Source organism: Bombina bombina, chromosome 4 (genome assembly GCF_027579735.1).
Source record: "Bombina bombina isolate aBomBom1 chromosome 4, aBomBom1.pri, whole genome shotgun sequence".
NCBI classification, from domain to species: Eukaryota; Metazoa; Chordata; class Amphibia; order Anura; family Bombinatoridae; genus Bombina; species Bombina bombina.
This window is the reverse complement of record NC_069502.1, coordinates 914,934,531-914,959,954: the sequence shown is the minus strand read 5'-3', so window position 1 is coordinate 914,959,954 and position 25,424 is coordinate 914,934,531. Positions and strand designations below refer to the sequence as shown.

The window sequence follows — 25,424 nt, the reverse complement described above, 5'->3', positions numbered from 1 at the left end:
AGGACCCTAAAGTAGAAGGTCCTTCCTCAGAGGCAATTTCCATGGGGGAAAGGCTGACATCTTAACCGGATCCGCAAACCAAAATCTGTGAGGCCAAGCTAGAGCGAATAGAATCACCTAACCTTGTTCCTGGTAGATACAGGCTATCACAGAGGAAGGAGGGCAAACAGAAGAAACCGGAAAATTGGGCCAAAACCCAAGGAACCGCTAGAGCGCCTACCAGAACGGCTTGTGGATCCCCTGATCTTGATCCGTATCTAGGAAGATTGGAGTCTAGATGTGACGCCATCAGATCCAACTCCGGAACTCCACACTTGAGTTATTATTGAGAATACTTCCAGATAAAGTCCCCTGGTTGAAAAGTCTGCCTGCTCAGATATTCTGTATCCCAGAAGTCCACCCCGGGATGTGGATTGCAGAAAAAAGGCAATTGTGAGACACTGCCCACTGAAATACGCAAGTCACCTTTTCCATAGCTAAGGAACTCAGTGTTCCTCCCTGGTGAATGATATACACCACCGAAGAAAAGTCTTCCGGTCGGAATCAAAGAAACCGGACCAAACTCTGGAGAGACCAAGCTTTCAGTGCATTGAAGATTGCCCTCACTGAAAACAGATCCCCTGAGCGCCTAATGGACTCCAAACTGCTCTAGCAGCTTTACAATCTCCCAGGGAGTACAAACCACCAGGCCCAAGAGTCTCCCGTCGGGTTTGTCCAGGACAATCCTCTGAGAAGAACCGTCTGAGAAGGCCCTTATAAATGTAGATGTCAAGGCTGAACCCGGGAACTCATTCATGCAAAGCGTGCGGGCTACCCTTGATACATTCCCAATAGAAAAGGGGAAAAACCCTTCAACAAAACATGCTACATTATAGCACATACTCCTGAAATCTGACCAACTCAGATAATGCTGGAACAGGTTAATGAACCTAAAGCCGATGGATAATCCGCAGAGGATTACCGCTGGACTACCGGGTAGACCCCAATTGGGAACATAAAAATATCTAAATATAGATATAAGAGGAGCGTAATAAATAAAACTACGCCAACAAGACTTCAGCAACTAGAACAAAATATGCAGGTTGTTGAATGACCCTGACTACTTGCTGTCAGCAAGTAAAACAATATATCAATAGAATATCAATAGAGAAAGAAAACTACTGTCTAGACTATAAATTATTTCAATAGAGGCATATTAAACAAAAATGTCAGCAGATCCCCAGAAGGGAAAGAAAAGTAATCTGACCTATACCATTTTATATAGAGAAAATAGGGATAAACCATTGAAATGCTTAAATCCCTAAAAAGTTAACATACCTTTAACTCCTATTTTATATAGGAAAGGCCATTTCCTCATTTGAAGCCACAATAATAATGCTTATAACCAGTATACACTTGTACTGTAAAGGATAGGGACAAAACAAGTAAATGTTAAAAATTCATAAAAACACGTCATAAAAATGTCCAGAAAAAGAAACGATAAGCAGACACAATGCCTATACCAATATCTAGGGAACACTGTAGAAGAGCGGGATAAAGCATGAAAATGCTAATATCCCTAACTCTACCCATAAATAAGTTCAGAAGAAGAAAATAAGATAAGCAGACATAATGCTTATAACAATTAAAAAAAAAAAAAGCTACTTCTAGAGTAGAAAAAAAAAAATAGCTGTGTTCCTGTAACGTCTTCAGGAAAGAACACAGGACTCCAGAGAGTTGCTGTCTGGGCTGCACCAGAGGAATAAAACATGAAAAAGATAAATATTCCTAGAGCATAAATATAATATGTATAAAACAGGGATAGGATATTCTAAAGAGCAAGTGTCATGTGCAAGGCCTGAGCTCAGGACCTTCAAATTATGAGACTGACATGCTATGTATTGCGCTTACAATTAATATGTACAGCAAATAAAAGATAAGTTAGACAGAAATACTGCTGAAAACTACTATGTAGAAGAGTAGAGATAAGTCATATAAATGTTAATAATCCCCAAAACATACGATAACCACAGCAGACTAAAGAAAAGATAAGCAGGCATAAGGCTTATACAATCTCCAGAAGATATGTCTACTGTAGAAAGATAGGGATGAAAACTGTTAAAATCCCTAACTATACATGAAGCCATACATGTTGAAAAAAGTCCCCTACATAACAGAGAATAATATATGTTACTGACATAATTAAAAATCCCCTCACTATGAGAGATATAAATGCATGGAGTTCCTGTACAAAAATAGGATGACATAGAAAAACATCATTATGTAATTATATATGCTATGGTGTAAACAAAAATTACAAACATATCAGTGACTTAAGGGCACTTAGAAAACTAGTAATTGCATGCCACCAACAGAGCAAAAATCTCCTAACTATGAAGGAGATTGAAAAGCTGTTGGCATACACATAAAATCTTTAAAAGAAGATTGAAATGTACTGCCACCAAATGGTGGCCAAAACAAGGAAAACAGTATGTTCTGACAACAAAAGTGCAGCTTCAAATATGTTTATTGTAAAACCCTGCACAAAGAAAAAATTCAGCCCTCAAGCCTCTATGTAATCTCTTTATATACCAGATTGTTACACTATAAGTGAGGACAAACTGAGTAAATAATGTTTAGGAAAATATTATGTAAAACTATTTTGCATGATACAAAATATGTTCATAACACGGAAGCACCTCACTATATGCAAGTCCTTAAATACTTTACAATATATAAAAGATTGGAGCATTTATATTGAACTGCCAACAGATGGCGGTAAATACTAAAGAAAAGCACTATTTTCCAGAGAAAAAAACCTCTAGAAAATAAAAGTGCAGAGACATATTGGATATTATTAAAAAATCCAATACCAGATGCCACAGACAAGGATTCAATCTCTGTGAAATTATAAGATATATAATTATAGATCACTTTTAGAATCATAGGCATCGATATAACTGCAGCTGCAGATACCCCTCATAGAAAAATAGAGGATTTACATAGATAAATTAAGGAGCCAGGTTAGAGCGCAACACTAACAGCTCTAAAACCAACCATCTCTATGTAAGAGATTCCTCCGATTGGTGCTATCACATGCCCAGCACACCGCCGAGAATTAACAGAGCGGCCCTTTCTAACCGCCCACAATGGCGGATAAAATACGCTCCCAGCAAGAATTCAGGACTATTGCCAGATTGCTAGCATACAAAGCGGTCCTGCTGCAATCGCAAAATACAGAGGGAGGGAACAATGGTAGGGGGGGAAAAAAAAAGTTATTTCAGCCGTAACACCATAATATCAGGCACGGAAAAAAAAAAACTGCACTATCAACGGTCCTGTCCCTCACTAAATAACACAGAGGTAGATTGATCACAAAAAAAACACTAATAAAAACTGTGCTCATAACTTAAGTACTATGCTCATAATTATAGTACTTTTAAGATCCACAAAAACAAACCGAGCAGGGAATCAAAATGCAGGTGAATGTATTAACATGATACCCAGTCACCACACACCATAAGGCCAGGGGTAGATAAATATCTTATATATCCTTCCATAATATCTTCTTGTGAAATATATAGGAAAAGACTTAACCTCCAGGACTGTCATCTGTTAGCCTCACCCGAACGCTGACAGGGACCTGCAGAAAAAGAAAAGCAGAGTAACCAACCATGGTTTTCTATATAGGGGTAGCATAAAATGTTGGAAGGTAAGCAAGGATTACCTCGCCGTCTTCCAACTGCTAAAAGCCACCATAACTCTTACTAAAGAGGATTACATGGACACAGCATAGCCCCAATCCTTGCTTGCAGGGAAAAAGTACCCATTAAAGGATTAAAACATAATTTATGTAAGAACTTACCTGATAAATTCATTTCTTTGATATTGGCGAGAGTCCATGAGCTAGTGAAGTATGGTATATACAATCCTACAAGGAGGGCAAAGCTTCCCAAACCTCAAATTGCCTATAAATACACCCCTCACCACACCCACAATTTAGTTTAACGAATAGACAAGTAGTGGGTTGTTGGAAAAAGGAGTATAAAGCATCAAAAAAGGAACTGGAAATAATTATGCTTTTATACAAAAAACCATAACCACCATAAAAAGGGTGGGCCTCATGGACTCTTGCCAATATGAAAGAAATTAATTTATCAGGTAAGATCTTACATAAATTATGTTTTCTTTCATGTAATGGGCAAGAGTCTATGAGCTAGTGATGTATGGGATAGAAATACCCAAGATGTGGAAGTCCACAGAAGAGTCACTAGAAAGGGAGGGATAAAATAAAAACAGCCATTTTCCGCTGAAAAAAATAAATCCACAAAAAATAAGTTTCTCATAAATTGTAAGAAAAAAACTTAAAACATTAGCAGAAGAATCAAACTGAAACAGCTGCCTAAATAACTTTTCTACCAAAGACTGCTTCAGAAGAAGCAAATACATCAAAATGGTAAAATTTAGTAAATGTAAAGAAGACCAAATTGCTGTGCTCCTCTGAGGTGGGGACTGTTCCGCCTCTAAATAAGCTTTATGAATCAAATCTTTAACCAAAACCAAGATGCCAAAGAAATGGCAGAAGCTTTCTGACCTTTCCTAGAACCAGAGAAGACATCAAATAGACTAGAAGCCTTCCTGAAATCTTTAGTAGCTTCAACATAATATTTCAAAGCTCTTACAACATCCAAAGAATGCAAAGATCTTTCAAGAGCATTCTTGGGATTAGGACACAAGGAAGGAACAACAATTTCCCTACTAATGTTGTTAGAATTCACAACCTTAGGAAGAAATTTAAACGAAGTCTGCAAAACAGCCTTATCCTGATGGAAAATCAGAAAAGGAGAGCAGACAATTCGGAAACTCTTCTAGCTGAAGAGATAGTCAAAAGAAACAACACTTTCCAAGAAAGTAGTTTAATATCCAAAGAATGCATAGGCTCAAAAGGAGGAGCCTGCAAAGTCTTTAAGACCAAATTAAGACTCCAAAAAGTAGAGATTGATTTAAAAACAGGCTTGATATGAACCAAAGCCTGAATAAAACAGTGAATATCAGGAAGCTTAGCAATCTTTCTATGAAATAAAACAGAGAGCAGAGATCGGTCCCTTCAAAGTACTTGCAGACAAACCCTTATCCAAACCATCCTGAAGAAACTGAAAAATTCTAGGAATTCTAAAAGAATGCCAGGAGAATTTATGAGAAGAACACCATAAAATAAAGGTCTTCCAAACTCGATAATAAATCTTCCTTGAAACAGACTTACGAGCCTGTAGCATAGTATTAATCAATGAGTCAGAGAAACCTCTATGACTAAGCACTAAGCGTTCAATTTCCATACCTTCAAATTTAATGATTTGAGATCCTGGTAGAAAAATGGCCTTTGAGACAGAAGGTCTGGTCTTAGAGGAAGTGGCCAAGGCAGGCAACTGGACATCCAAACAAGATCTGCATACAAAAACCTGTGAGGCCACGCTGGTGCTATCAAACACAAAAAATTATTCCATAATGATCTTGGAGATCACTCTTGGAAGAAGAACTAGAGGCAGAAAGATATAAGCAGGTTGGTAAAACCAAGGATCTGCTAAAGCATCCACTATCTCCGCCTGAGGATCCCTGGACATGTACCTGGAACGTTTCTTGTTTAGATGAGAAGCCATCAGATCTATTTCTGGAAGACCCCACATATGTACAATCTGACAAAATACATCTGGATGGAGAGCCCACTCCCCCGGATGTAAGGTCTGAAGGCTGAGATAATCCACTTTCCAATTGTCTACACCTGGGATATGCACCGCAGAAATTAGAGCTAGATTGTGCCCAAGAAAGTATCCGAGATACTTCTATCATAGCTAGGGGACTGCGAGTCCCACCCTGATGATAGGCATATGCCACAGTTGTGATACTGTCCGTCTGAAAACAAATGAATGGTTCTCTCTTTAACAGAGGCCAAACCTAAAGAGCCCTGAAAATAGCACAGAGTTCTAAAATATTGATTGGTAACCACGCCTCTTGAGGTTTCCAAAACCCTTGTGCTGTCAGAGATCCCCAGACAGCTCCCCAACCTGAAAGACTTGCATCTGTTGTGATCACAGTCCAGGTAGGACGAACAAAAGAGGCCCCCTGAATTAAACGATGATGGTCTAACCACCAAGTCAAAGAGAGTTGAATGTTGGGATTTAAGGATATCAATTGTGATATCTGAGTATAATCCCTGCACCACTGATTCAGCATACAAAGCTGTAGAGGTCTCATGTGAAAACGAGCAAAGGGGATCGCGTCCGATGCTGCAGTCATAAGACCTAAAACGTCCATGCACATAGCCACTGAAGGGAATGATGGAGACGGAAGGTTTCAACAAGCTGAAACCAATTTCATTCGTCATGGACACTGAATCTATCTGGAAACCTAAAAAGGTGACCCTTGTCTGTTAAGGACAGAGTCATGGACACAATCTATCTGGAAACCTAAAAAGGGGACCCTTGTCTGAGGAATCAAGAAACTCTTTGGTAAATTGATCCTCCAACCATGTCTTTGAAGAAACAACACTAGTTGATTTGTGTGAGATTCAGCTAAATGTAAAGACTGAGCTAGGACCAAGATATTGTCCAAATAAGGAAACACCACAATATCCTGTTCTCCGACTACAGATAGAAGGGCATCGAGAACCTTCGAAAAGATCCTTGGAGCTGTTGCTAGGCCAAATGGAAGAGCGACAAATTGGTAATGCTTGTCTAGAAAAGAGAATCTCAGAAACCGATAATGGTCTGGATGAATCGGAATGTGAAGATATGCATCCTGTAAGTCTATCGTGGACATATAATGACCTTGCTGAACAAAAGGCAAAATAAATCTAATAGTCACCATCTTGAAAGTTGGGACTCTTACAAAATGATTCAAAAACTTCAGATCCAGAACTGGCCTGAATGAATTTTCTTTCTTTGGGACTATGAATAGATTTGAATAAAACCCCACACCCTGTTCCTGAAACGGAACTGGTATTATTACCCCTGAAAGCTCTAGATCTAAAACACACTTCAGAAAAGCCTGAGCCTTCACCAGATTTGCTGGAACGTGAGAGAGAAAGAATCTTCTCACAGGAGGTCTTACTCTGAAACCTATTTGATACCCTTGAGACACTATACTCTGTATCCACTGATTTTGAACAGAATCTGCCCAAATGTCTTGGAATAATTTCAATCTGCCCCCCACCAGATGAACTGGGTCGAGGGCCGCACCTTCATGCAGACTTAGGGGCTGGCTTTGGTTTCTTAAAAGGCTTGGATTTAATTCCAACTTGAAGAAGGTTTCCAATTGGAATCAGAGTCTTTAGGGGAAGAATTGGATTTCTGTTCCTTATTCTGTCGAAAAGAACAAAAACGATTAGAAGCTTTAGATTTTCCCTTAGATTTTTTTTTATCCTGAGGCAGAAAAAACTCCCTTCCCCCCAGTGATAGTTGAAATAATTGAATCCAACTGAGAACCAAATAAATTGTTACCTTGGAAAGAAAGATAGTAATCTAGAATTCAATACCATGTCAGCATTCCAAGATTTGAGCCATAAAGCTCTTCTAGCTAAAATAGCTAGACATAGATTTAACATCAATTTTGATGATATCAAAAATAGCATCACAGATACAATTATTAGAATGTTGAAGCAAACTAACAATGCTAGACAAATCAGGATATGTTTACTGTTGCGCTAAGCTATCCAACCAAAAGGTTGATGCAGCCGCATCATCAGCAATAGCAGGCCTAAGAAGATTGCCAGAATATAAATAAGCTTTCCTTAGATAAGATTCAAGTTTCCTATCTAAAGGATCTTTAAAAGAAGTACTGTCTTCCATAGGAATAGTAATATGTTTGGCAAGAGTAGAAATAGCCAACATTGGGGACTTTTCCCCAAAACTCTAATCTAGCTGCTGGCAAAGGCTACAACCTTTTAAACCTAGAAGAAGGAATGAAATGTCTGAGGTAGGATCTTCTGAATCAGAGAGATCTTCATCAGAGGAGGATATTTCAGTATGTTGTCGGTCATTAGAAATTTTTATCAATTTTATGATAAGTTTTAATAGACCTTTTACGTTTATTAGAAGTCGGAATAGCAGACAAAGCCTTCTGTATTACATCAGCAAAATAATTTTTCATATCAACAGGGATATCATGTACATTAGACGTTGAACGAACAACAGAAATTGTACTTATACTGATGGAAACATTTTCTGCGTACAAAAGTTTATCATGACAAATGTTGCATACTACAGCTGGAGATAATCTCAGCTAACTTACAACAGATACACTTAGCTTTGGTAAAACTGATCATGCAGCAGGGTTCCAACAGTGGCTTCTGAGACAGGATCAGATTGAGACATCTTGCAAAATGTAAAAAATAAAACATAAAAATTTAAACATTTACATTAAATGGAAAATTCAAGAACAAGGGGTCATGATCTCAAGCTAAAGGGTAGTGGATTCAGGAGTAATTTGAGGGAGCACTTATTGGAATAAACCTCCTCAAGGGGTAGTAGTGACAAACACTGTGGGGGATTTTAAAAATGCATGGGACACGCATAAGGATATCCTACAAACTAGATAAGTTTATACTGTAAGTTTATACTGTAAGGTAATATCTGGCAGTCTTGCTGGGCCTATGGCTCTTATCTGCTGTCAATATCTATGTTTCTATTGAGGCTGTGGGTATTTTACAAATGGAACATTAAAGCAAAATTTACAATTTTCTTTATATGGCAGTTTCAGGAATGGGGAAAAATGCAAACAGCATAGCCCTCTGAGCATACAGAAGGCAAGAGGCATATAGGAAGTGGGGTGAAAAATAAACTATATTTTTTGGCGCCAAGTATGACGCAAAAGGAAGTTGAAAATGTTTTTGGCGCCAACAACCTCCGGAAATGACGCAACTCGCGTCATAACAGACACAACCTCGTGCAAGGAAACCTGGCATCAAGTAAGATGCCAGAAATTATGAACTTGCGTCATTCAAAGACGTACCTTTGCGCCAAAAAATCTTGCACCAAGAATGACGCAATAAATAACAGCATTTTGCGTCCTCGCGAGCCTAATTTTCCCCGCAAAATTAAAAGAAAAACCAGTCTATTTGAAAAAAGGACTATACCCCAGGTAAGACAAATAACTTCCTAAACATGCTTCCTAAACTGAAACTGACAGTCTGCAAAAGAAAATGTACATAGAACTGACTCATGGCAAATATAAAGAAAAATACATATACAGTATTTAAAACTTTATATTAATACATAAAGCGCCAAACCATAGCTGAGAGTGACTTAAATGAGAAAAACACTTACCGAAAGACATTCATCCACATATAGCAGATAGCCAAACCAGTAATGAAAAAGTATCAGCAGAAGTAATGGTATATAAGAGTATATCGTCAATCTGAAAAGGGAGGTAGGAGATGAATCCCTACGACCAATAACTGAGAACCTTTGAAAAGATTTCCCACGAGGAAAACCATAAAATCAATAGGCGAATTGGGCTTCAAAATGCATAGAAGCACTTATCATAGAAGAAATCATAGAAATCAAGCACAAACTTACTTTACCACGTCTATAGGAGGCAAAGTTTGTAAAACTGAATTCTGGGTGTGGTGGGGGGTGTATTTATAAGCATTTTGAGGTTTGGGAAACTTTGCCCCTCCTGATAGGATTGTATATCCCATACGTCACTAGCTCATGGACTTTTGGCAATTACATGAAAGAAATATCTTCAGAAACCATCTTCGCACATCCTCCTGATATACTAGGCAAAGAATAACTGGGGATTTATCGGAAGTGGGAGTGGTACTTAACAGCTTTGCTGGGGTGTTCTTTGCTGCCTCCTTGTGGCCAGGAGTTGAATTCCCACTAGTAATTAGAATGGATTTGTGGACTCGCCATGCCATTGGAAAAAAACAGGCTTTCTTCAATGGAGTTTATGTCAGGCAAAGAAATAGGTTTTTAACTTGCAATGACAATTTAAAGCAACAAGTTTAATTTTGATCGGACAGCATATTAAGTAGAGATGGTTCATTACTTATAGATAATACCCATCAACCACATGGATTAAAAGGGACACTGTACACTAGATTTTTCTTTGCATAAATGTTTTGTAGATCTATTTTTTGTAAATAATTAATAGATTTGTTTGTTTTTAAATAACATTGTGCTGATTTTCAGACTCCTAACCAAGCCCCAAAGTTTTAGATGTATACTGATGTATACAGACTTCAGATTGCTTCTGTTTGTATAATGGGTCTTTTCATATGCAGGGGAGGGTCTGGTCTCAGCCCCTTTCAGTGAGTTTCCCAGTCTAATCGAAACAACAGTGCTAATAAGGGAGCTTCTAAGTAAGTTTTTAATAGGTTTTTATATTGGATTTTTATATCAGTATGTAAATATTATTCTTTATAATAGTGTCTATCTACATGCAGTTAAATGAAAATTAGTGCATATTGTCCCTTTAAGGCTGAAATGTTCTATAAAAACATTAGAATTGGAAGATTCATAATCAGTTAGGTAATCAAAATCTTATGACAAACCCAGATGCCAAGGAGCCAATGGTGCTTTAAAATTAGGCCCCGTCAGCCTAGTTTAGAGACCTCAAGACACCTATGGGTGCCCCCTACTTCCCGCCACAACTAAAATTTAGGAATTTAGCTTGGTGGGGCTGGATCCTTTCTAGGTTTCACATCTATGAAATACAAAATACAACTTTTACATATATATTGATATGTATCTATATCTGTATATATATATTTCTATACCTATCCACATATCTATATATATCCTAGATCTTTAACAAATTTGTTGAGCCCTGGCTTAAGCCCCTGTAATAATAAAAAAAGGCAATTTATGCTTACCTGATAAATTTATTTATTTTACGATATGATGAGTCCACGGAATTTTGATCCTTACTTATGGGATAACGCCTCCTGATTAGCAGGAAGTGGCAAAGAGCACCACAGCAGAGCTGTATATATAGCTCCTCCCTTCCCTCCCACTCCAGTCATTCGACTGAAGTTAGGAAGAGAAAAGAAAAGCCAAAGCTGCAGAGGTGACTGAAGTTTAACAAAAATAAATACCTGTCTTAGAAATGACAGGGTGGGCCGTGGACTTGTCATATCGTAAAATAAATTTATCAGGTAAGCATAAATTTCCTTTTCTTTTACAAGATATGACGAGTCCACGGATTTCATCCTTACTTATGGGATACAATACCAAAGCTATAGGACACGGATGAAAGGGAGGGACAAGACAGGAACCTAAACAGAAGGCACCACTGCTTGAAGAACCTTTCTCCCAAAACCAGCCTCGGATGAAGCAAATGTGTCAAATTTGTAAAATTTGGAAAAAATGTGAAGAAGTTGCAGCCTTGCAAATCTGTTCAACAGAAGCATCATTTTTAAATGCACATGAGGAAGCCACAGCCCTAGTGCAATGAGCCTAATTCTTTCAGGAAGCTGCTGTCCAGCAGCCTCATATGCCAGACGGATAATACTCTTCAGCCAAAAAGAAAGAGAGGTAGCCGTAGCTTTCTGACCCCTACGCTTTCCAGAAAAAACAATAAATAAAGAAGATGATTGACGAAAATCTTTAGTCGCCTGCAAGTAAAACTTCAGGGCACAGACCACGTCCAAGTTATGCAACAAACACTCCTTCTTAGAAGGATTAGAACACAATTAAGGAACAACAATTTCCTGATTAATATTCTTAATAGAAACAACCTTAGGATGAAAACCAGGTTTGGTATGTAAAACCACTTTATCAGAATGAAAAATAAGATAAGGAGACTCGCATTGTAATGCAGAAAGCTCGGAAACTCTACGAGCAGAATAGCAACCAAAAATAAAACCTTCCAAGATAACAACTTAATATCTATGGAATGCATGGGTTCAAACGGAAGCCCTTGAAGAACATTAAGAACTAAATTCAAACTCCAGGGTGGAGAAATTGGTCTAAACACAGGCTTGATTCTGGTCAGAGCCTGACAAAAAGACTGAACGTCTGGAACATCTGCCAAACGCTTGTGTAGTAAAATAGACAAAGCAGAAATTTGTCCCTTTAAGGAACTTGCTGATAACCCCTTCTCCAATCCTTCTTGGAGAAAAGATAAAATCCTGGGAATCCTAACTCTACTCCATTAGTAGCCTTTGGATTCGCACCAATAAAGATATTTACGCCATATCTTATGGTAGATCTTTCTAGTGACAGACTTACGTGCCTGAATCAAAGTATCAATGACCGAATCAGAGAACCCCCGCTTAGATAAAATCAAGCTTTCAATCTCCAAGCAGTCAGCTGCAGAGAAACTAGATTTGGATGTTGGAAGGGACCCTGAATGAGAAGGTCCTGCCTCAATCGAAGTTCCATGGCGGCAGAGAGGACATGTCCACTAGATCAGCATACCAAGTCCTGCGAGGCCACGCAGGCGAGATTAGAATTACCGAAGCCCTCTCCTGTTTGATCCGTGCAATCACCCGGGGAAGGAGAGCAAACGGTGGAAACACATAAGCTAGGTTGAACGACCAAGGCATCTATCAGTTGGGCCTCAGGATCCCTTGACCTGGATCCGTATCTTGGGAGCTTGGCATTCTGACGAGATGCCATCATATCCAATTCCGGTCTGCCCCATCTGAGAATCAGAGTGGCAAAGACCTCCGGATGGAGTTCCCACTCCCCCAGATGAAACATCTGTCTGCTCAAAAAGTCCACTTCCCAGTTGTCCACTCCTGGGATGTAGATTGCCGACAGATAACAAGAGTGAGCCTCCGCCCATCAAATTATCTTGGATACTTCTGTCATCGCTAAGGGACTCATTGTTCCTCCCTGATGACTGATGTAAGCCACAGTCGTGATGTTGTCCGACTGAAAGCGGATGAATTTGTCCGAAGCCAACTGAGGCCACGCCTGAAGAACATTGAATGTTGCTCTCAATTCCAGAATATTGATTGGAAGTAGAGACTCCAACTGAGTCTACACACCCTGAGCCTTCAGGGAATTCCAGACTGCACCCCAACCTATTAGACTGGCGTCTGTTGTCACTATAACCCATGAGGGTCTGCGGAAGCATGTCCCTTGGGACAGATGATCCGGCGACAACCACCAAAGAAGAGAGTCTCTTGTCCCCTAATCCAGATCTATCTGAGGAGACAAATTTACATAATCTCCATTCCACTGCCTGATCATGCTCAATTGTAGCGGTCTGAGATGAAAACGAGCAAAAGGAATGATGTCCATTGCCACCATCATCAGTCCTATTACCTCCATGCACTGAGCCACTGATGGCCGAGGATTGGACTGAAGGGTTCGGCAAGTATTCAGAATTTTTAACTTTCTGACCTCTGTCAAGAAAATTTTCATGGATATGGAATCTATCAGAGTTCCCAAGAAGGGAACCCTTGTCTGTGGAATTAGCAAACTCTTTTCTAGATTCATCTTCCACCCGTGAGTCCTCAGAAAGGACAGAAAGGACAGAACCATGTATGTATGAGACTGTCAGATGGTAAGACGCCTGGATCAGAATATCGTCTAGATAAGGCGCCACTGCAATACCCCGCGGCCTGAGAACCACCAGAAGGGACCCTAGAACCTTCGTGAACATCCTGGGTGTTGTGGCCAACCCGAAGGGAAGAGTCACAAACTGAAAATGTTTGTCCAGGAAGGCAAACCTTAGGAACTGGTGATGATCCTTGTGGATAGGAATATGAAGATATGCATCCTTCAAGTCCACGGTAGTCATATATTGACCCTCCTGGATCAATGGCAGAATTGTTCGAATAGTCTCCATCTTGAAGGATGGGACTCTGAGAAACTTGTTTAGACTTTTTATATCTAAAATAGGTCGAAACGTGCCCTCTTTTTTGGGGACCATGAAAAGATTTGAGTAAAACTTCTGCCCCTGTTCCAGTATTGGAACAGGACGAATTACTCCCATAGTAGAGAGGTCTTTTACACAACGTAAGAACGCCCCTTTTTTTTATCTGGTCTACAGACAATCGTGAAAGAAGAAACCTTCCCCTTGAGAGAGAATTTTTGAATTCCAGTTGATACCCTTGGGACACGATTTCCAGTGTCCAGGGGTCCTGAACATCTCTTACCAAAGCATGCCCCCTACTAGATCCAGTCCCGGATCGGGGGCCGCCCCTTCATGCTGTTTTGGTAGCAGCAGCGGGCTTCTTAGGTTGTTTACCCCTGTTCCAAGCCTGATTGGGTCTCCAGACGGACTTGGCCTGAGCAAAATTCCCTTCCTGTTTAGCGGAAGAAGTGGAAGAAGAGGGGACTCCTTTGAAGTTCCGAAATGAACGAAAATTATTTTGTTTACCCCTCAGTTTAGCAGTTCTATCCTGAGGTAGGAGATGACCCTTACCTCCCGTAATGTCAGAAATTATTTCTTTCAAGTCAGGCACGAATAGGGTTTTTCCTTTGAAAGGAATAGCCAAAAGCTTTGACTTAGATAACTTCAGCCGACCAAGATTTTAACCATAACGCTCTACGCGCTAAAATGGCAAATCCGGCATTCTTAGCCGCCAATTTGGCAATCTGAAAGGCGGCATCCGTAATAAAAGAATTAGCCAGCTTAAAGGGACAGTATACACTCATTTTCATATAACTGCATGTAATAGACACTACTATAAAGAATAAGATGCACAGATACTGATATAAAAATCCAGTATAAAACGATTTAAAAACTTACTTAGAAGCTCACAGTTTAGCTCTGTTGAAAAGCCCACTGCAAGTGGGAAATATCAGACACTCCCCCCTCCCCCTTCTTTTGCATATGAAAAGACCCTTTACACAAACAGGAGCAAGCTGGAGAAGGTAGCTGACGGTATTCACATAAAACTTTGGGGCTTGGTTAGGAGTCTGAAAATCAGAGCAATGTTATTTAAAAATAAGCAAAACTATACATTAAAAAAAAACAAAAAAACATCATCTACAAAAACATTTATGCAAAGAAAAAAAATGTGTATAATGGCCCTTTAAGAGCCTTAATTCTATCTAAAATGTCCTCTAAAGGAGTCTCAGTCTTAAGAGACTCTAAGGCGTCAAACCAGAAGGCCGCCGCAGTGGTAACTGGTACAATGCAGGCCGTCGATTGTAAAAGGAAACCCTGATGAATAAATAACTTTTTTAGAAGACCCTCCAATTTCTTATCCATAGGGTCTTTGAAAGCACAACTGTCCTCAATAGGAAATAGTTGTACTCTTAGCCAGGGTAGATATAGCTCCCTCCACCTTAGGGACTGTTTGCCAAGAGTCCCGAACAGTGTCAGATATGGGATACATTTTCTTAAAATTAGGAGAAGGTGAGAACGGGATAGCCGGTCTTTCCCATTCCCGCGTAATAATTTCCGAGATTCTCTTAGGAACCGAAAAAACATCAGAGTAAGCAGGCACCTCTAAGTATTTGTCCATCTTACACAATTTCTCTGGTGGTACCACAATAGAGTCACAATCATCCAGAGTCGCTAAAACTTCCCGAAGTAACAGGCGGAGGTGTTCAAGCTTAAATCTAAAGGACATGACGTCCGAATCGGAAAGTTCCCCTTCAAACAGAAGTTCCCCGACCCCCAATTCAGATCCCTGTGAGGATACATCGGAAATAGCCAACAAAGCATCAGAGGTCGCAGTATTGACATTGACTTCTGCCATGCTGCGTTTGCCCTGTAACACTGGCAACTTAGATAGAACCTCTGTAAGGGTAGATGACATAACTGCAGCAATATCCTGCAGAGTAAATGAAGTAGACGCGGTTGAAGAACTCAGCGTCGCTTGGGTGGACGTTAAAGGTTGTGACGCTTGGGGAGAATTTAGCGGCATACCCCGATTCTCATCAGACTGAGAATCATCCTTAGGCACACTTTTCTTAAAGAAAATTTGCTCTTTACATTGTAAGGCCCTTTCAGTACATGAGGGACAAAAAGTAAGAGAGGGTTCCACAATGGCATCTAGCTTCCTCAAGTTCAGACATGTTAAACAGACTAGCAATAATAGTCGTTCTTTATTTGATATATTGTACTCTGAAGTCAAAACATATACAAAAAAAAAAATTTTTACTAAAAGGTGTACTGCGCCTTTAAATAATAAAAGCGCAACAATTTTTCTGTTATCACAAAAACAACGTTTGCAGCAGTAAAAAAATGTCCTAATGTGCCCAAAATAGCTTAACAATATTGCACCACTTGGGTATATAATTTATCAATTTATAACAACTTTATGAGTTTTATTAATTTATAGCAATCCAGCCCCCTGCACCTCGCCACAGCTCTGCTGCGGCGCCTACCTGCCCCCAGATCACACTGAAGAAAACGATTTCAAGTCTCTCTGGGCCCTACGATTGAAAAACTGAGCTAGGCCCCACCGGAGACTCAGGACTTTACTGATCCGGAAAACATACTGCGCGGCTAAGCGCGTGAAAATAGGCCCCGTCCACCGTGGGCGTAACTCTTAGCCGTACCAAGACCCGCATGGGTAGATAAGTAAAATGTCGGTCTCCATATACAAAAGCCATGTGCCCCTCTTATAAACACTAAAGCGCATCTCAGAGAATAAAGTCCCCTGTCAGCCAGTTAAAACCACAAAATAACGAAGCCAGAACCGCATCTCCCAGCGTCAGCCCACACAGAAAATTTAAAGTGAAAACAGCACACTATTAAATAAGTACAATAAAGGGAATTCCAGAAACACCATTCTTTCTTATAGTGCATACTGATTACCCCTTCCCAGTTAGGGAATAATGTCAGCCTGTTCTGATGTATCAAGTCTCCCCAGAAAACAAAAGACTGAACATACCTTAATGCTGCTTGTAGCATGACACCGTTTTCCACACTGAAGATTTTTCTTTACATTACCTTCAGCTGCTCTGTGGGACCCAGTATGGATCTTAGATAATGTATGCTAAGATCATCAACATCAGGGCAGAAAAATAAAATGTCTCCACTCCTCTTAGGGATTAAGTGACTGATGATTTCTCCGGGAGAAAAATAGTACTCACTGGCAGCATTTTAAAATAAAAAACTTCTTGATTGAAGAATCTAAACCAACACCTCACTTGACCTCTTCCTATAACTAACACAGGAAAAGAGAATGACTGGGGTGGGAGGGAAGGGAGGAGCTATATATACAGCTCTGCTGTGGTGCTCTTTGCCACTTCCTGCTAATCAGGAGGCGTTTTCCCATAAGTAAAGATGAAATCCGTGGACTCGTCATATCTTGTAAAAGAAAAAGTGGTCCCCTCCCATTTCAGTAACATTACAAAAAGGTGTGGTGGACTATATAGGAGTGAAAGAAGATTATATATATGTGAGGTTCTGTAAAACTATATGGCTATAAAGGAAGCCAATGGAAGATTATGGATTAGAGAAACTCTAAAGAGAAACTCTAAAAACAAACAAAAAAAACAACAGTCTACAATAACAAGAATAAGGAAATGTCCTCTTTCAACTAAGGAAGTAAACACAAGGCAATAAGGGTAAGATCCTTCAGACTGAACAGTAAGAATAGACCCCATAGATCCCATAGAAAGGGAAGACATACTTGAATATATAATTTAGGGAAAAGAAGTCAGTGTGGTAATAAGAACGGCCTCTTGGTGGACATTGTGGATCTTACAGATGGGGTACAGTAGGACCTAAAAATGTATTTATCTGTCTGAAATTTCTTCCTTCCTTCAAGTAGTTTCATATTAACCATTAGTCATGAATCATCCCCTGCTTCATATGCTGGCGACAAATAAGCTTTATATTTTTAAAGCGATCTAACTTCAATATTAAAGTGAAAGTCAATCCTAGCGTTTTACAAACGCTAGGATTGACTATTGAAACAAATAAAGGGGACTTTCATTCATGAAGTATAAGACACTTCATGTGGAAAGCTCCTTTATTTGTTTCAATCAATCACCATGAGTGCCAAGCCGGATTTACCGCACGGCTATTGGCTTAGAAGGTGAAAACGTCACCTCTTAGCAAAACATTTTTTTAGCCGTGGGCTGTTGTAGCAGCTAAGAACAGCGATCAATTGAAACAAATAAAGGAGCTTTCTACATGAAGTATCTTATACTTCATGAATTAAAGTCCCCTTTATTTGTTTCAATAGTCAATCCTAGCGTTAGTAAAACGCTAGGATTGACTTTGACTTTAAGCAATTAAATAGTTTGTTTTAGACACAAACAAGTATATTTTTTAGTGTAATATAAAAGCAAGTATGTCAAATCACACTACCTCATTCTGGGCAAAAAACAGAATTTATGCTTACCTGATAAATTACTTTCTCCAACGGTGTGTCCGGTCCACGGCGTCATCCTTACTTGTGGGAATATCTCTTCCCCAACAGGAAATGGCAAAGAGTCCCAGCAAAGCTGGCCATATAGTCCCTCCTAGGCTCCGCACACCCCAGTCATTCGACCGACGGACAGGAGGAAAAAATAGGAGAAACCATATGGTACCGTGGTGACTGTAGTTAGAGAAAATAATTCATCAGACCTGATTAAAAAACCAGGGCGGGCCGTGGACCGGACACACCGTTGGAGAAAGTAATTTATCTGGTAAGCATAAATTCTGTTTTCTCCAACATTGGTGTGTCCGGTCCACGGCGTCATCCTTACTTGTGGGAACCAATACCAAAGCTTTAGGACACGGATGAAGGGAGGGAGCAAATCAGGTTACCTAAACGGAAGGCACCACGGCTTGCAAAACCTTTCTCCCAAAAACAGCCTCCGAAGAAGCAAAAGTATCAAATTTGTAAAATTTGGCAAAAGTGTGCAGTGAAGACCAAGTCGCTGCCTTACATATCTGATCAACAGAACCCTCGTTCTTGAAGGCCCATGTGGAAGCCACAGCCCTAGTGGAGTGAGCTGTGATTCTTTCAGGAGGCTGCCGTCCGGCAGTCTCGTAAGCCAATTGGATGATGCTTTTAAGCCAAAAGGAAAGAGAGGTAGAAGTCGCTTTTTGACCTCTCCTTTTACCAGAATAGACGACAAACAGAGAAGATGTTTGTCTGAAATCTTTTGTAGCTTCTAAATAGAATTTTAGAGCACTGACTATGTCCAAATTGTATAACAAACGTTCCTTCTTTGAAACTGGGTTCTGACACAAAGAAGGTACAACTATCTCCTGGTTAATATTTTTGTTAGAAACAACCTTTGGAAGAAAACCAGGCTTAGTACGCAAAACCACCTTATCTGCATGAAAAACCAGATAGGGCGGAGAACACTGCAGAGCAGATAACTCTGAAACTCTTCTAGCAGAAGAAATAGCAACCAAAAACAAAACTTTCCAAGATAACAACTTAATATCTATGGAATGTAAAGGTTCAAATGGAACCCCTTGAAGAACTGAAAGAACTAGATTTAAACTCCAGGGAGGAGTCAAAGGTCTGTAAACAGGCTTGATCCTAACCAGAGCCTGAACAAATGCTTGAACACCACATACTCTTAACCATCTCCGTGGAGATGTTGCCTGTGCAACGGCAAAGAGAATGACTGGGGTGGGCGGAGCCTAGGAGGGACTATATGGCCAGCTTTGGGGACTCTTTGCCATTTCCTGTTGGGGAAGAGATATTCCCACAAGTAAGGACGACGCCATGGACCGGACACACCAATGTTGGAGAAACAATGTTTAAAATTCCAAGATAGATATAGTAAGAATGGAAATATGTTAAATAAATCCTGAAATCCACAACAGTTTAATAAGAAACAAATTGCCGGCTAGCATACTATAATTTGCCAAAAATACTAATCAGACCAGTTGAATAGATTAAGTTCAAGTTCACATCCAATTATAAAGTAATATTAAAAAAAAAAAAAAAAAACAGCAACTTAAATACCTTTCCGTTGATAATATGTGTATTAATTTAAGCAAAAATTCACTAAACATTTGAGGGCAAGTAGAGGACAGATGGACTTGTAATCTTGTAAGGAACTCTTGCATTGCCTGAGTCGCTGTAGGCCCAACCTGAGGAGGGGGGAAACAAAAAAGTAAAAGAATCATTAAACAGTGTTCCTAAACTCCCCATATGGGGCACACAAATTGTTTTAATTAAATAAACATGCCTCAAATTATTAATGGCATAATTTTATCCAGCTACCCCCTTTTATAACAATTAGCTAGAATCAGACACCAGGCAAAAAAGAAAGCAGTGAGGACACATTAAAAAATAAAAAACATAATTTATGCTTATATGGTGAGAGTCCACGATCCATTACTTCGGAGAATAATAGGAGGCGTCAGATTCCTAAACCTCAAGAACTTACCTGATGAATTCATTTCTTTCATAGTGGCAAGAGTCCATGAGCTTGTGACGTATGGGATATACATTCCTACCTGGAGGGGGCAAAGTTTCCCAAACTTCAGTTTAACGCATAACCAAGAAGTGAGGTGTAAAAAAGGAGTAAAAAGCATACAAAAAAAGGAGGAACTGGAAAAATAATGTGCTTTATACAAAAAAAAACAACCACAAAAAATAGGCTGGGTCTCATGGACTCTTGCCACTATTAAAGAAATTAATTTATCAGGTAAGTTCTTATATTATAAAATAAATTATGTTTTCTTGGCAAGAGTCCATGAGCTAGTGACGTATGGGATATAATACCCAAGATGTGGAAATCCACGAGTCACTAGTGGGGGAGGGATAAAATAAAAACATTTATTTCCGCTGAGAAATTAGATCCCTCCCAAAAAAAAAAAAATTAGATTAGATTTAAAAAATAAAATAAAAAAACCCCTCAAATCAAAGGCATTAGAATCAAGCTTAGACAACTGTCTGAAGCACCTTTTTACCAAAGGCTGCTTCCGAAGAAGCAAACACGTAAAAATTGTAAAATTTAGTAAAAGTATGCAAAGAAGACCAAGTTGCTTCTTGGCAAATTTGATCAACCGAAGCTTCATTCTTGAGAACCTAAGAAGTGGCAACTGATCTAGTAGAATGAGCTATAATTCTCTAAGCTTTGTGAATCAAGTCTGAACCAAAAAAAGCTGAGAAATAACAGACTTTCTAACCTTTCCTGGAGACAGAAAAAAAAAAAAAAAAAAAAAAAAAGACTAGAAGTCTTTCTGAAATCTTAAGTAGCCTCAACATATTTCAAAGCTCTTACCACATCCAAAGAATGTAAAGTCCCTACAAGAGTATTTTTAAAATTAGGACACAAAGGAGGAACAACAATTTCCTGATGATGTTAGAATGCACAACTTTAGGTAAAAATTTAAATTAAGTCCGCAAAACAACTTTATCTTGATAGAAAAACAGATAGAGACTTACAAAAGAGAGCAGACAATACAGAAACTCTTCAAGCAGACGAGATAGCCAAAAGAAAAAAACACTTTCCAAGAAAGTAATTGAATGTCCAGAGAATACATAGACTCAAAAGGAGGAGCCTGAACAATCGTAATTGAGACTCCAAGGAGGAGAAATAAACTTAAACAGGTTTAATATGAACCAAACCTGAAAAAAAACAGTGAATATCAGGAAGTTAAGCAATCTTTTTATAAAATAAGACAGAAAGAGCAGAACATTTGTCCTTCCAAAGAATTTGCAGATAAAACGTTAATCCAAACCAACCTGAAGAAACTGTAAAATCTTAGGAATTCTAAAAGAATGCCAAGAAAAATCATAAGTTAATTATAGGTTTTCCAAACCCGAAAATAAAATCTAGAAACAGACTTACAAGCCTGTATTATAGTGCTAATAACCGAGTCAGAGAAACATCTATGACTAAACACTTAAGCGTTCAATTTCCAAACCTTCAAATTTAGAAATTTGAGATCCTATGGAAAAAACGGCCCCTGAAACAGAAGGTCTGGCCTTAAAGGAAGTGGCCAAGGCTGGCAACTTAACATCCTGAAAAGGTTTGCATACCAAAACCTGAGAGACCAAGCTGGAGCTATCAGAAACACATAAAAATTGTTCCATTATGATCTTGAAGATAACCCTTGGAAAAAGAACCAGGGGCGGAAAAAATGTAAGCAGGTTGGTAAAAAGCAAAGAACTGCTAGAGCATCCAATATCTCCGTCTGAAGATCCTTGGACCTAGAAAAGAATCTAAAAAACTTCTTGTTTAGAGAAGAAACCATCAGATCTATTTCTGGAAGACCCCACATCTGAACAAGATGAAAAAAACATCAGGATGGAGAGCACTCACACAGATATAAAGTCTGACGGCTGTGATAATCCCCTTCCCAATTGTCTACACCTGAGATTGCAGAAATTAGACAAGAGTTTGATTCCGTCCAAAAAAGTATCCAAAATACTTTCTCCATAACTGAAGGACTGCAAGTCCCTCCTTGACGATTGACAAATGCCACTGCTGTGATATTGTCTGTTAAAAAAACAAATGTAAAAGTTGTCTTTTCAAAAGAAGCCAAGCCTGAAGAGCCGTGAAAATAGCCTGAAATTTCTAAATTATTGATTGGTAACTTCGCCTCCTGAGGTTTCCAAACCCCTAGTGCTGTCAGAGACTCTCAGATAGCTCCCCCACCTGAAAAACTTGCATCTGTTGAGAATACAGTCTAGGTAGGGACGAACAAATGAGGCCCCCTGAACAATAAGGTGATAGTCCAACCACCAAATCAGAGAGAAAAAAGTGTTGGGATTTAAGTACATCAGTTGTAATAACTGAAAATAATCCCTGAACCTATGGTGCAAATAGCAATAAGAAACAAAACCTTCCAAGATAATGACTTAATATCTACAGAATGCATTGGCTCAAATGGAGCCTGTTGCAAAACTTTAAGCACAAGGCTCAAGCTCCAAGGAGGAGCAACAGGTTTAAACACAGGCCTGATTCTGACCAGTGCCTGACAAAAAGATTGAACATCTGGCACATCCGCCAGACGTTTGTGAGAGAGCCAAAACTAAGCGTTCAATCTCCAAGCAGTCAAGCTTCAGAGAGACGAGATTTGGATGGATGAAAAAATCCAGAGTTAGAAGGTCCTTCCTCAGAGGTAACCTCCAAGGTGGAAGAGATTACATCTTCACCAGGTCCTCAAACCAGATCCTGCAAGGCCATGCAGGAGCTATTAGAATTACAGACACTCTCTCCTGCTTTATAAGAGCAATGACTTGTGGAAGGAGAGCAAAAGGAGCAAACTGGTATGGAAGACCGAAATTCCAAGGAACCGCCAGAGCATCTATCAGGGCGGCCTGAGGATCTTTTAAACTTGAACCGTACCTTGGAAGCTTGGTGTTCTGACGAGACGCCATCAGATCCAAATTCAATTGTACACAATACACCAGCACTGTAAATCAAATAATAAATATCTTTATTGTAGACCCATTAAAATCAGCAACGTTTCAGGCATTAACCCCTTAGTCATGCTATTACATACAAATATTTTCTGTCTTTTAAACACAACCTTTTTTGCGCCAAACTTTCCTGGATGGAACCTTTGCCCCATCTAGTGGCCACTCTTTTGTATTACATTTGAAAAAACTTATTTAACAAATTTAAAACAATGTATCACCATTAAAGACAGAATTACAGTAAAACAGAGAAAAATAGAAAACACTTTTTTGTTCATTGCATACTCTGTTTATACCAATGCTTTTCATATTAAAGCCCACCTTTAGGGTTTTTTTAAAATAATATACTTAATTGGAAAACACTTATGTCACATTGTGCAGTATTTCAAAAGGCTCCAATGATTTATTATTGTGTTCCAAGCTCTAATCTTTCAGTTAAGACTAATCTTGACCTTTCTTTAAAAGAAGCAGGTTAAATCAAAGTCTTGGTTTAGACCCTTTGGTGCAAGTGTCTCCATTTTGTGGATCCACCACATTTCTCTTTGCTTTAGCAACCTCTGTCTACCCCATTTCTAGGCAAATTTATTTGTTCAATAATTTGCCATCTGAGCTGGCTTATGCCATGTCCTTGTTCTATAAAATGCTTCAATAATGGGGCTTCAATATTTCTTCTCCTAATGTTAGAGCGATGTTGGCTCATTTACTCTCTAACCTTTTGCGTTGTTTCCCCCAAATAGAACAAATAACACAGGCATTTAATTAGATACACTACGTATGTACTCTCACAAGTGTAAAAGCCTTCTATATTGTACTTCTTTCCACTATGGGGGTGAAAACATTGAGGACCTTTAATTATGGAGCTACAGCTCTTACATCCCAAGCAAGAGCTTCCGCCCACTAAATAATGTGAGTCACCTCTTTCATGGCCAAGGAACTCCAAGTTCCTCCCTGGTGGTTGATGAAAGCCACTGAGGTGTTAAATACAACTGGGGCCAGGCTATCAAGGCATTGAAGATTGTTTTCAACTCTAAGATGTTTATGGGGAGAGAGGACTCCTGAGTCTACAGGCCCTGAGCTTTTAACGAGCCCCAGACAGCTCCCCAGCCTAGCAGGCTGGCATCCGTGGTCACAATCACGCAGGAGGGTCTCCGGAAGAGAGACAACCCTGAGAAATCCACCATGAGAGAGAGAGTCTCTTGTTAGAGGATCCAGATATATCCTCTGAGATAGATCTAAATGGTCTCCGTTCCATTGACTGAGCATGCATAGCTGCAGAGATCTCAGATGGAATCGAGCAAAAGGGATTATGTCCATGGAAGTAACCATCAGACCAATTACCTCCATGCATTGAGACACTGATGGATGAACAGTAGACTGGAGAGAGAGACATGAAGTTAGAAGTTTGGATTTTCTGACATCCGTCAGAAAAATATTCAAGGATAGGGGAATCTATGATGGTCCCTAAGAAACACACCCTTGTAGCTGGAACTAGGGAACTCTTTTCCAGATTCACTTTCCATCCGTGGGAATGTAGAAAAGACAACAAGATCTGTGTATGAGAGTTTGCTAGTTGAAAAGAGGACGCTTGAACCAAGATGTCGTCCAGGTAAAGTGCCCCCGCAATTCCCGGAGACCTGCCAAAAGAGCCCCCAGAAACTTTGTGAAAACACTGGGAGCTGTGGCAAGGCCAAACTGAAGAGCAACAAATTGAAAGTGCTTGTATAGAAAAGCAAATCTCAGGTACTGGTGGTGAGCCTTGTGAATGGAAACATGCAGATACACGTCCTTCAGGTCTATGGTCGTCATGAACTGACCCTCTTGGACCAAAGAATAGAACGAATGTTTTCCATTTTGAAGGACGACACCCTGAGCAATTTGTTGAGACATTTTAGAACTAAAATGGGTCAAAAGGTTCCCTCTTTTTTGGGAATCACAAATAGATTTGAATAAAATTCTTGACCCGGTTTCCTTACAAGAAATGGAACAATCATTCCCAGGGAGGAAAGGTCCTGAACACAGCTTAAGAAGGCCTCTCTTTATCTGCAGATAGTCTTGAGAGGATAAATCTGCCCCTGGGAGGACAAGTCTAGAATTCTATTTTGTAACCCTGAGATACTATGTCCACAGGATCTGGGAAATCGTGTATCCAAGCTTGACGAAAAAAGGAAAGTCTGCCCCCCACTTGATCCAAAATCGGACT

The 25,424-nt window shown here is 39.5% G+C and overlaps 1 protein-coding gene across 7 annotated transcripts in view; it reads right to left on the bottom strand.

The window, feature by feature from the left end:
* The window catches only part of BIRC6 (baculoviral IAP repeat containing 6), an 854,588-nt gene that overhangs the window by 389,209 nt on the left and 439,955 nt on the right, over positions 1-25,424 (bottom strand). For all 7 annotated transcript variants that reach the window (XM_053711846.1, XM_053711848.1, XM_053711852.1 and 4 more), the window contains exon 45: positions 19,814-19,941. In XM_053711846.1, the coding sequence (XP_053567821.1) occupies positions 19,814-19,941 (128 nt within the window). The remainder of the gene's footprint in view (positions 1-19,813; positions 19,942-25,424) is intronic.